The sequence below is a fragment of the Salmo salar genome, chromosome 10 (genome assembly GCF_965601325.2).
Source record: "Salmo salar chromosome 10, fSalSal1, whole genome shotgun sequence".
Lineage (NCBI taxonomy): Eukaryota > Metazoa > Chordata > Actinopteri > Salmoniformes > Salmonidae > Salmo > Salmo salar.
The window spans coordinates 42,516,791-42,530,391 of record NC_138300.1 but is presented as its reverse complement, the minus strand read 5'-3'; the positions used below and the strand labels follow the sequence as shown (position 1 = coordinate 42,530,391).

Sequence of the window (13,601 nt, the reverse complement as noted above, 5' to 3'; positions counted from 1 at the left end):
AAACACACTCCTCTGTAACAGACACTCCTCTGTAACACACACTCCTCTGTAACACACACTGCTCTGTAACACACACTGCTCTGTAACACACACTCCTCTGTAACACACACTGCTCTGTAACACACACTGTTCTGTAACACACACTGCTCTGTAACACACTCACACTCCTCTTTAATACACACTCCTCTGTAACACACACTGTTCTGTAACACACACAAACACACTCCTCTGTAACAGACACTCCTCTGTAACACACACTGCTCTGTAACACCCACTGCTCTGTAACACACACTCCTCTGTAACACACACTGCTCTGTAACACATACTGCTCTGTAACACACACTGCTCCATTCAACAGGAAACAGTAAAGGCTCTTATCACACACACATCACCCAGGAATGCAGATCCCAGATACAGGCAAAGAAACAGACAGAGCAGAACTGCACAGAGCTCAGGATTCATCCATCCATACACGTAAACACACCTCCACTTTGCTCACTCACACACTCAATCACACACACATGCACGTGTGCACTCACAAAACATTTGAAAGAATTCCATATTTTCCTAATTTTCTACAATATTTTTAAAGTAAATAAACAAAAATGGTCCTCTCCAGGGATCAGCTGATGCTGTTACATAGTATATGAGTGTTCCTTGACAATGCTGGACTGTTGTGCAACAAACCCATGACTGAGATTGTCTCTGTCTTCCTCAGTCTCTCTTTCTCGCTCTCTGTTTATTTCTCTCTATATGGTTGTTTTCATCTGAAGGCAGTGGTCACTGGCAAAACGGACCCTCTGTCATCGTGGACTACGATACCTGGGACCCCCTGGTTCGACGGGACTCCTATGAGTACATCTCTCCAGAAGGACTAGGTATTGTAACATCTCTCCAGAAGGACTAGGTATTGTAACATCTCTCCAGAAGGACTAGGTATTGTAACATCTCTCCAGAAGGACTAGGTATTGTAACATCTCTCCAGAAGGACTAGGTATTGTAACATCTCTCCAGAAGGACTAAGTATTGTAACATCTCTCCTGAAGGCAAAAGCATTTGCGTAGCTTCTCGCCAGTCATATTAAGGACATTGCGTTATTTTTAGGTAATTGCTCCCTCTCTCCTTGTCTCCGCTTGCATAGCACTTCATTATTAGACAGGATGTCACAGGTAAGCGTTGTGTTTAATGGAGACCCTGGTCATCCTCCGGCTCTAACCCTAAACCTTGACCCTAACCTTTTTATAACCACTTTATGGTCACTCTATGTGAAATTCTGATTCAAGTCCAATGTGATGATACTGTGATGAGAATGTGGACGAGGAATGGCAGGTGTCCTGTTGTTATGCGATAATGCGAGCTACTTCAGTGTTTCCAGGAAATGGAGGGGTGATGTAGAAAGGTTCTCAGAACACTGGACAGCAGACATTCCACAGCTAGGTATTTAAAGCTGCTTCTTTTTCAAGAGGTTTGTCACTTAGAATTGATGAAAACACATGCACACACACACACACACACACACACACACACACACACACACACACACACACACACACACACACACTACTCTGGACCAGACAACTGTAACAATCTCTATAGCCGGTGATTGAGGTTTGAGTCCCAGCTGTTTTAAACCAGGTCTATATCGGCAGCCATGTCATTTAGACAGACCGTGCATTGGGAAAGCAATGTGGCAAGGCACCATGCAAACAGTTATGCAAACATATGCACACACACACTCGCAAACACACACACACACATACACACACACACACGCACGCACGCACGCACGCACGCACGCACACACACACACGCACACAGACACTGTATATTAACAGGTAAACAGACAAACTCATACACAGACATAATGAGGGTGCCAGCCTGTGAAAAAGAAAAAACAGAAACTCAGAAGAATGTTGTTTTCAGCCACAGATGGCTCTGTTTTAACCCCCTTCTCTTTCTCTCTATATGTTAAACTCTCTCTCTCTCTGCCCCTCTCTCTCTCTCTCTCTCTCTCTCTCTCTCTCTCTCTCCCCCATCTCTCTCTCGCTCTGCCCCCTCTCTCTCTCTCTCTCTCTCCCCCTCTCTCTCTCTCTCTGTCCCCCTCTCTCTCTCTCTCTCTCTCTCTCTCTCTCTCTCTCTCTCTCTCTCCCTCTCTCTTTCTCCCCCATCTCTTCCTCTCTCTCTTTCTCTCTCCTCTCTCTCTCCCTCTCTCTCTCCCCCTCTCTCTCCCTCTCTCCCCCTCTCCCCTCTCTCTCTCTCCCTGTCCCTTCTCCCTCTCCCTTCTCTCTCACTCTCTCTCACTCTCGCTACATATCACTCTGTACATCACTCTCTACATATCACCTCTGTCTTCTACCTTTCTCTCCTATGTCTCTCCTCTCCCCCTTTCTACTTTGTCAGGTTCAGGTTGCAGGTTTCCATACCGTCCCCCTGGAGGTACTGAGAGAGAGGGAGAGGAAGGGAAAGAGGGAGAGCGAGAGAGAGAGAGAGATACACAGAGCAAAACAGAATCTTTTGGAGTGTAAGAGTAGGCGGTTTGTCGAGCGCAGAAAGGAGAGAAAGAGATAGGGGAGAGAGAGAAGGGGAGAGAGAGATAGGGGAGAGAGAGAAGGGGAGAGAGAGATAGGGGAGAGAAAGAAGGAGAGAGGCAGAGAGAGAAGGAGAGAGAGAGAAGGAGAGAGAGGGGTGAGAGAGAAGGGGAGAGAGAGAGAGAGTGAGCGAGAGAGAGAGAGAGAGCGTAGGGGGACCCAGGGGGGCAGTTAGCACCTTTAGAGAAAGAGAGAAAGAATGTTACTCTCTGCTAATCTTCCTTTAGCTGCCTTAGAGAAAGAGAGACGACAGAAGAGAAGAGGAGCTCTACACAAAACCTGGTCTGAACGGTTAACACTCTCTTCTCTAACTTTATCCTCTCTTTGTCTTCTCTTCTTTCTCTGTCCTTTTCAATTATTTATTCCGTTCTCTTTCTTGTTCCCCTTCAACCATGTGTTTGTCATCTGGGTTCTCCTACTCTCCCACACATTTTGAAGGGACTGGAGTGAGGTATTTTTTCCAGATTTAGTGACAATGTAAGTTGATGTGAAGTTGTGTTACAGTTGGTATAGGGAGAATGTTGTAGCTCTAAGTTGTTGTAGTACTTATTGTATTAGTGAATGTCTGTCGTGTGAGTGATGTTAGTGAGTTGTTTTGTTGTGTCAGGATTTAGTGTCAGTTACAGGGTATAGTTCTGTCTGTGTTGCAGCTTGTTCAATATGTCATACAGTGATGAGTGAGATGGGACGTGTGTGTGTCTGTGTGTGTGTGTGTGTGTGTGTGTGTGTGTGTGTGTGTGTGTGTGTGTGTGTGTGTGTGTGTGTGTGTGTGTGTGTGTGTGTGTGTGTGTGTGTGTGTGTGTGTGTGTGTGTGTGTGTGTGTGTGTGTGTGTCTGTTAGACCAGCTGTGAGGCTTTACCATGCATGTCTGGTATTTGAGTATCATAGTCTCGCTGGACTGAGGGACTTCACTATATATTTATCATTGTGTGTGTGTGTGTGTGTGTGTGTGTGTGTGTGTGTGTGTGTGTGTGTGTGTGTGTGTGTGTGTGTGTGTGTGTGTGTGTGTGTGTGTAGCTTTGTTATGATATTCATCTAGACATCATAACGGGTTCAGAAGCACCCACACATGTTGCAGGTTAGCATGTTATAGAGGTAGCTATGAATCTATAATGTCTTTATTTTACTGCTCTTTAGGTTCAACAATCTGGCTGCTAAGGCAGTTTTATGAATGAGACAAGAAGTTCATCCAAAATGGCACCCTTTTCACTATATAAGGCACTACTTTTGACCAGCGTTATATGGGCCCTGGTCAAATGCAATAGGGTTCTCCTGCTGTCCCCATAGATCCATGTAGGACCGTCAGTGAAAAGGGTTCTACGTGGAACCCAAAAAGGTTAGACCTGGAACCAACAAAGGGTTCTCCTATGGGGACTGCCAAATAACCAAATACAGTTCTAGATAGTACATTTTATAGATAGTTCTAGCTAGTACATTGTATAGTAATATACACTAGAAGTGTATGTTACTATACATGTGTTGTTACAGTAAGAGTATGTTATTGTTGCTCTTCAGGGTGGAAATGTCTCAACAGCTTCCCACAGATGGAGGAAATTGTGTGTGTGTTATCTAATATCAACATCTGGTGCAATTTCATACCACACTGTATGCTACTATGCATGTGTTGTTACAAGAAATTTATTTTATGATTTTATTCAGGGTGGATTTTTTTTTTTTACAGTAACAGATTACCCCAGATCATCCTATACAGTGCCTTGCAAAAGTATTCAGGCCCATTGGAATTCTTCATAGTTTATTGTGTTACAAAATGGGATTAAAATTGATTTAATTGTACTATTTTACAACAATCTACACAAAAATACTCTGTAATGTCAAAGTGGTTGAAAAATTCCACTTTTTAAATTAAATTAAATAAAATACCTAAAATATAGTTGTTGCATAGGTGTCAGCTCCCTGAGTCAATTCATGTTAGAAGCACCTCTGGCATCGATTACAGCTGAGTCTTCTTGGGTAAGTCTTTAAAAGCTTTCCACACCTGGATTGTGCAATATTTGTCCATTATTTCTTTCAAAATTCTTCAAGCTCTGTCAAAATGTTGGACAGCAATTTTCAAGTCTTGCCATAGATTTTCAAGCAGATTTAAGTCAAAATGGTGACTTGGCCAGTCAGGAACTTTAACTGTCTTCTTGGTAAGCAACTCCAGTGTAGATTTGGCTAGGTCATTGTCCTGCTGAAAGGTGAATTCCTCTCCCAGTGTCTGGTGTAAAGCAGACTAAAGCAGGTTTTCCTCTAGGATTTTACCTGTACTTAGTTCCATCTAATTTCTTTTCATCCGTCTTTGCCGATGTCAAGCATACCCATGCCATGCTGCAGCCACCACCATGCTGGAACATAAGGAGGCAGTTACTGAGTGATGTGTTGTGTTGGATTTGCTCCAAACATAAGGCTTTGCATTTATGCCAAAAGTCTATTCCTTTGCTATTTTAGTTTTTTTCAGTATTACTTTATCGCCTTGTTGCATAGAAGATGCATGTTTTGGAATATTCTGTATGTTTGTATTCTTCTTCTTTAGGTCATTATTGTGGAGTCTCAACAATGTTGTTGATCCATCCTGTTTTAAAATCACCAATGGCCTCATGGTAACATCCCTGAGCAGTTTCATTCCTGTCCTGCAGCTCAGTTCAGAAGGACGTCTGTATCGTTGATGTGTCTGGGTGGTTTAATACATAATCCACAGCATAAGTATTAACTTGACCATGCTTGAAGATATATTCAATGTCTGGTTTGTTATTGTTACCCATCTACCAATCACTGCCCTTCTTTATGAGGCTTTCGAAAAGCTCCCTGGTCTTTGTTGTTGTATCTTTGCTTGAAATTAAATACTTGACTGAGGGACCTTACAGATGTTTTATATATGGGGGACAGAGGAAGGGGTAGTCATTCAAAAATCATGTCAAGCCCTATTATTTCACACAGAGTTAGTCCATGTAACTTATTATTTGATTTGTTAAGCCACATTTGACTCCTGAACTAATTTAGGCTTGCCTAAGCAAAGGGGGTGAATACTTATGCAAATATAATTTTGTTATGATAAAAAAATGTTTTATAAAACAATATAATTGTTTTTTCTTCCACTTTGACATTGCAGAGTATTTTGTGTAGATTGTTGACAAAAATCTATTTTAATCCCACTTTCTAACAAGAAACTGTAAAGAAATCCAGGGGTCTGAATACTTTTGCAAAGTACTGTATGTGAGGAAATTGTTTGTGTTTAATTTTTTGGTGGAGTTGTATAGAGCTGAGTAGAGACTCAGCAGTATCCACTTGTCTTTCCTGTTTTACTCTGATGTTAGGGTTACGTTAGTCCAAAGTGTCTGTGTCCCATAGGCTTTTCCAAAGTGTCTGTGTCCAATAGGCATTTCCAAAGTGTCTGTGTCCCATAGGCTTTTCCAAAGTGTCTGTGTCCCATAGGCATTTCCAAAGTGTCTGTGTCCCATAGGCATTTCCAAAGTGTCTGTGTCCCATAGGCTTTTCCAAAGTGTCTGTGTCCCATAGGCATTTCCAAAGTGTCTGTGTCCCATAGGCATTTCCAAAGTTTCTGTGTCCCATAGGCTTTTCCAAAGTGTCTGTGTCCCATAGGCATTTCCAAAGTGTCTGTGTCCCATAGGCTTTTCCAAAGTGTCTGTGTCCCATAGGCATTTCAAAAGTTTCTGTGTCCCATAGGCTTTTCCAAAGTGTCTGTGTCCCATAGGCATTTCCAAAGTTTCTGTGTCCCATAGGCTTTTCCAAAGTTTCTGTGTCCCATAGGCTTGAGATTCTTTACTTGTTCATTCATATTCCATGTCTTCCATTCTGGTATGGGTGAGCTAGGTGCTAGGCAGTGTGATGTAGCGTGTGTTTGTGTTGCCTGCATATTGAACGGTGCTGATGGTTGACTGTGAACACGCTAGCTAACAGGCTAATGCCGTGCTATCTGTCATATCAGAGCCCAGGTGGAGGGAGGGGTCCTCTGCTCTGTCAGGCTTGGCGTGTTCTTTCTGAGACAGAAGCGACTACGCAGATAAAGACACACGCAACGTGGAGCTCACACAAAGACACTGCTGTTATCTAGATGGAGTGTGTCTGTTCTGGAGACAAGGCAAACGTCTGTGTGTGTGTGTGTGTGTGTATGTATCTGTGAATGTGTGTGTGCGTGTCAGAGGATGACTAAGAGAGGAGGGTGAGGGTTCTAGGTTGTAAAGCGTGTACTATGTGTGACTCAGTAGATGTCTATGTGTGTAAATATCCACTATTTGTTATGGTTGTCTGTCTTACTCTTCCTCTCCTCCTCTTACTCAGCTCTGCCTCGTAGCCCGGGCCCTGTCGATGGCAACCTATATGCCAGAGTAAGGAAGGGAAGTAGTGACGAAGGAGCTCCGTTTCACCTGGCAACCAGCTGCCCTATCCCCAGTGACCTTAAACTGTCAGCCAGCAAAGACTCAGGCCTCTCTATCGCCTCCCAGAGGACCGGAGGTATTACTGCACTGAGCCGCAGGAGAGGGCCCAGTCAGGACGAACTTATCCAGCTCAGGCGGCTTCTATCTGGGGTCGGCCTGGAGCCGGCTCAGCCTCATCTGGAGGACATGACTGACCTCCCAGCCTCCTGTAACGCAGCGAGGGAGATGGAGGGGGACGAGGCTGGGTTAGGGCAGCCTGTGAAGGCCTCTCCTAGCGAGAGGGAGTCAGACATCCTTTATGATGATGAGGTTAGCCCCGAGGCTAGCATTGGCTCGTTCTCCTCTGAGAGCATACCTGAAGCCCAGGGATTGGTCCAGAGTGGAAGTGGATACTCCACCCCCTCCACCCAATCGTGGGTGCAGCAGCAGCAGATAGTCGTCAGGGGGCAGGACAGCCCTGTGGATACACTTTCTCTGATTGGTCCAAACACCTTGTCACTTTCAGACACGCCCAATAGGGGGAGCAGCAGCAGAGAGTCGGTGCAGAGAGGAGTGGAGGGGGGGGTGGGGTCAGCTGTACAGACGGACAGTCACACACACGCCTCACATACCACCCATACACCGTTGCCCTCAGGGGAACCTTGCGGGCAGGAGGAGCTTGCCTCGTTAGCCACAGACATTGATGAGTCCATCGAGCAGCTCAACCAGCTGATCCTAGATCTGGATCCCACCTTCATACCTGTTCCCACCCGACACACCCCCCTCCCCCTTGCTCTCTCCACCTCCCTCTACACCAATGGTAACAGCCATACGACGACACATGCCAACGCCAGCCAATCAGGTGAGACCATATTAGCAGAGCGGGTACCATTGATGTAATAATACCTGTGTGTCTGTTAATTTAATACATGTATTTGAGATACATTAGAATTATCAGTTTAGGATGCACCATCTCACAGAGACATGGTTATGGAAGGACATGTAAGGGAAACAGATCAACAGTGGGCTTATACATTACAGCTGTACTGTCTGTCTGTCTGTCTGTCTGTCTGTCTGTCTGTCTGTCTGTCTGTCTGTCTGTCTGTCTGACTCAGTGACATGATGCCAGATGCCAAGCAAAATAAAATAAAGTTGTTCCAGTTTTCAGATGTTTAGAGTGGTGCAGGTAAAGAGCTAGGTTTGGGCATGTTCTCATAGCAGAGTTCAACACAGACACTTTATACACCTTCATGTAACGCTGCCTGGCCGTGAAACTACCCTTCTAACCAAGTGAAGTATGGCGTGGTCCAGGGCTTGTCCACTGTGTTTGCTGAGTGGGTGTAAAAGTTTGCTTAAGTCGGTAATAGATACTTCTATATAAGCAGTGTAAAATCAGGGCCTCATAAGTACAGTACAGTAAATGACAAACTAACATCTTTAACATATTTTTTAAGCGACTGGAAGAAATGTCTTCACAGCCAGGAGTACATGTACTATAGCAGAACCCAATCAAACTTAGCTGTAGTTGTTGCAGGTGGATGTACTGTATGTACTGTATGTATTGCACTGTACTGTACTGTACTGTACGTAGTGTACTGTATGTACTGTATGTACAGTATATTACTGTATGTACTGTATGTACTGTACTGTACTGTACTGTATGTACTGTAATGTATGTACTGTACTGTATGTACTGTTCTGTACTGTATGTACTGTATGTACTCTAATATATGACTGTATGTACTGTACTGTACTGTACTGTTCTGTATGTACTGTATGTACTGTAATATATGACTGTATGTACTGTACTGTAGTGTACTGTACTGTACTGTATGCACTGTATGTACTGTACTGTATGTACTGTAATGTATGTTTTGTATGTGCTGTACTGTATGTACAGTATATTACTGTATGTACTGTACTGTACTGTATGTACTGTTCTGTACTGTATGTACTATACTGTGTACTGTACTGTATGTACTTTACTGTATGGACTGTACTGTACTGTATGTACTGTAATATATGTACTGTATGTACTGTACTGTATGTACTGCACTGTACTGTGCTGTATGTACTGTGCTCTATGTACTGTATGTACTGTACTGTGCTCTACGTGCTGTATGTACCGTACTGTACTGTATGTAGTGTACTGTACCATATGTACTGTATGTACTGTACTGTACTGTATGTACTGTAATATATGTACTGTATGTACTGTACTGTATGTACTGCACTGTACTGTGCTGTATGTACTGTGCTCTATGTACTGTATGTACTGTACTGTGCTCTACGTGCTGTATGTACCGTACTGTACTGTATGTAGTGTACTGTACCGTATGTACAGTATGTACTTTACTGTATGTGCTGTATGTACTGTAATATATGTACTGTATGTACTGTACTGTACTTTACTGTATGTACTGTGCTGTGCTATACTTTATGTACTGTATGTACTGTATGTATTGTATGTACTGTATGTACTGTATATTACTGTACTGTACTATACTGTACTGTACTGTAATGTATGTACTGTATGTAGTGTATGTACTGTACTGTACTACTGTATGTGCTGTACTGTGTGTACAGTATATTACTGTATGTACTGTACTGTACTGCACTGTATGTACTGTTCTGTACTATATGTACTATACTGTGTACTGTACTGTATGTATGTACGGTATGTACTGTACTGTACTGTATGTACTGTATGTACTTTACTGTACTGTACTGTACTGTACTGTATGTACTGTAATATATGTACTGTATGTACTGTAATGTATGTACTGCACTGTACTGTACTGTGCTCTATGTGCTGTATGTACTGTACTGTACTGTATGTAGTGTACTGTACCATATGTACTGTACTGTACTGTATGTAGTGTACTGTACCGTATGTACTGTACTGTACTGTATGTAGTGTACTGTACCGTATGTACAGTATGTACTTTACTGTATGTGCTGTATGTACTGTAATATATGTACTGTATGTACTGTACTTTACTGTATGTACTGTGCTGTGCTATACTTTATGTACTGTATGTAGTGTACTGTATGTACTGTATGTACTGTATATTACTGTACTGTACTGTAATGTATGTACTGTATGTAGTGTACTGTATATTACTGTATGTACTGTATGTACTGTTCTATACTGTACCCTACCATACTATACTGTACTGTATGTATTGTACTGTATGTACTGTACTGTACTACTGTATTGTACTGTACTATATGTACTCTACAGTATGTACTCTATGTACTGTACTGTATGTTCTGTACTGTATTATACTCTACTGTATGTACTGTACTGTATTGTACTCTACTGTATGTACTGTACTGTACTACTGTATTGTACTGTACTGTATGTACTGTACTATATGTACTCTACAGTATGTACTCTATGTACTGTACTGTATGGACTGTACTGTATTGTACTCTACTATATGTATTGTATGTTTCAGGACAAGGAGATATTGTGACATACTAACTGATACTGTAAAGGTGAAAAAATGAACTTGGACTTCCAGTCATACAGTATGATCAGTGAGGTGTTTGTTCCACTACCTTGTTCCACTAGTAATTCACGGTGATTCATATCGCCATGGCAGCCAGATTCATGTCGTGATGACCGCAAGCTTTGAAGTGATGCAGAGGAAGAGAGATGCCATTGAGTAGCAACGCGCATGCCCCACCCACCTGAGGATGTCTTTTTCAGACATCTAATTCCTGTGTTTGAGGGCTGCAAAATCCTATTGTCACTTAAATCTTGCAGGATTGATTGCTTTCATTTTAATCCTTTGACTCTTTTATACTTTTATTGCTTGTGCCTGTTGTTTTCTTCCCCGTTAACATTACTAATGCGGAAATGTTGTGACCTGTCCAAAAAACCCAGTAATGGCTGAAATAGGCTCAATGGAATATATCGTCTTTCTGTTGAATCTATAAGAACACTAAAGCTTCGTCTGGGATTTAAAGCACAATTTCAACACTTACATCACAAGAAAAAAGAAATGGGTGCACATTTTTGGTGGAATAAAAAAAAGTAATAATTTAATACAGTTGAAATATTTACAAATTAGTTGCACTGAAATGAAAGCAACTTCCGAATATGAACACTTAGATTACAGTTATGTCTGATCTTGCAAACAATGTAAAGTATGTTTAAATAGGTGTAAACTAGAGCCAAGCCTGTTGACTTGTTATCCAAGGGAATCCTGCTATTGACACACTTGAATTATGCCGGAGAACGTGACAACAACAGTAATTCATTAGGCAGTCTAGACAGTTCAGATGAGTGCAGGTAGAATAGACAGAGCAGGTAGAGTAGACAGAGCAGGTAGAGTAGACAGAGCAGGTAGAGTAGACAGTGCAGGTAGAGTAGACAGAGCAGGTAGAGTAGACAGTGCAGGTAGAGTAGACAGTGCAGGTAGAGTAGACAGAGCAGGTAGAGTAGACAGTGCAGGTAGAGTAGACAGAGTAGGTAGAGTAGACAGTGCAGGTAGAGTAGACAGAGCAGGTAGAGTTGACAGAGCAGGTAGAGTAGACAGAGCAGGTAGAGTAGACAGTGCAGGTAGAGTAGACAGAGCAGGTAGAGTAGACAGAGCAGGTAGAGTAGACAGAGCAGGTAGAGTAGACAGAGCAGGTCTTTGGTGGTTGCAACCCTGTTCCTCACCTTTATTGTACTGTATGTACTGTATGTACTGTATGTACTGTAATGTATGTACTGTATGTACTGTATGTGCTGTATGTACTGTATGTACTGTACTGTATGTACTGTATGTACTGTACTGTGTGTACTGTATGTACTGTATGTACTGTACTGTAGGTACTGTACTGTATGTGCTGTATGTACTGTACTGTATGTACTGTAATGTATGTACTGTATGTACTGTACTGTATGTACTGTATGTACTGTACTGTATGTGCTGTATGTACTTTATGTGCTGTGCTGTATGTACTGTAATGTATATACTGTTTGTACTGTATGTGCTGTACTGTGTGTACTGTATGTACTGTATGTACTGTACTGTATGTACTGGACTGTACGTGCTGTATGTACTGTACTGTACCTACTGTATGTACTGTATGTACTGTACTGTATGTGGTGTATGTACTGTATATACTGTATGTACTGTACTGTATGTACTGTATGTGCTGTATGTACTGTGCTGTATGTACTGTATATACCGTATGTACTGTACAGTGTGTGCTGTATGTACTGTACTGTATGTACTGTATATACTGGATGCGCTGTACTGTATGTACTGTATGTACTGTATATACTGTATGTACTGTACTGTATGTGCTGTATGTACTGTATGTACTGTATGTACTGTTTATACTGTATGTACTGTACTGTATGTATTGTACTGTATATGCTGTATGTACTGTACGGTATATACTGTATGTACTGTACTGTATGTACTGTATGTACTGTACTGTATGTGCTGTATGTACTGTACTGTATATACTGTATGTACTGTATATACTGTACTGTATGTACTGTACTGTATTTTCTGTATGTACTGTGCTGTATGTAATGTATGTACTGTATGTGCTGTATGTACTGCACTGTATGTGCTGTATGTACTGTACTGTATGTACTGTATGTACTGTATATACTGTATGTACTGTACTGTATGTGCTGTACTGTATGTGCTGTATGTACTGTACTGTATGTACTGTATGTACTGTACTGTATGTACTGTATATACGGTATGTACTGTACTGTATGTGCTGTACTATATGTACTGTATGTACTGTATGTACTGTACTGTATGTACTGTACGTACTGTATGTACTGTACTGTATGTGCTGTATGTACCGTGCTGTATGTGCCATATGTACTGTAATGTATGTATTGTACTGTATGTACTGCATGTACTGTACTGTTTGTACTGTATGGGTGGGGCATGCGCGTTGCAACTCAATGGCGTCTCTCTTCCTCTGCATCACTTCAAAGCTTGCTGTCATTGTGATATCAATCTGGCTGCCATGGCGATATGAATCACCGTGAGTTACTGCAAGGTCCTCAGTGGGGTGTTCGGAAGGGTGTCTGGAATTACCGTCATTCTGTAATCGGAGCAGGTCTTCCCTGGAGCGCAGGGTTTCCAAAACATCTGAAATGGATTTGGGAATGTATGATTACTCTCTATGGTAGATACCGACACATTCTCTATTCGTGCTAGATTCCCAAATATTTCCAGATGTTCTTATTCCATCTGTCTGGGACTGGGTCCAACTGATCAAGTTGCTCTGATGTACATACTTAACTCCACTCCTGTTGTTGTAATGTAGCCCTTGTGCTGCTCATATTCACCTCTCTCTGTCGCACCCTCTCTCCCCTGTCACACCCACTCTCTCCCCATTCTCCTCGAGTTGTTTTTCCTACAGTGCGGTCAGTTATTGTTGTTGTTGGTGGTGGAGGTGGTGTGGCTGAGGAGATTGATTTGTGTGGTGTTTTCTAAAGGGAACAGATATGACGTCTTCTGAGGATGGTTGAGGTTTGATAATAATTTCATAACACTGTTACTGGGTTCACCACACACAGTACTGTTGTTCTGGTAAAACTGGGTGTTGGACAGTTGTGACGTCTGTGGTTTAGTTAGTCTCGAAATCTTGAAAAATGTCGACGATA

At 42.2% G+C, this 13,601-nt stretch overlaps 1 protein-coding gene across 2 annotated transcripts in view; it reads left to right on the top strand.

Moving 5' to 3' along the window:
• The window catches only part of tns3.2 (tensin 3, tandem duplicate 2), a 93,676-nt gene that overhangs the window by 41,605 nt on the left and 38,470 nt on the right, over positions 1-13,601 (top strand). For both annotated transcript variants that reach the window (XM_045687764.2, XM_045687763.2), the window contains exons 12-13: positions 774-878; positions 6,888-7,826. In XM_045687764.2, the coding sequence (XP_045543720.1) occupies positions 774-878; positions 6,888-7,826 (1,044 nt within the window). The remainder of the gene's footprint in view (positions 1-773; positions 879-6,887; positions 7,827-13,601) is intronic.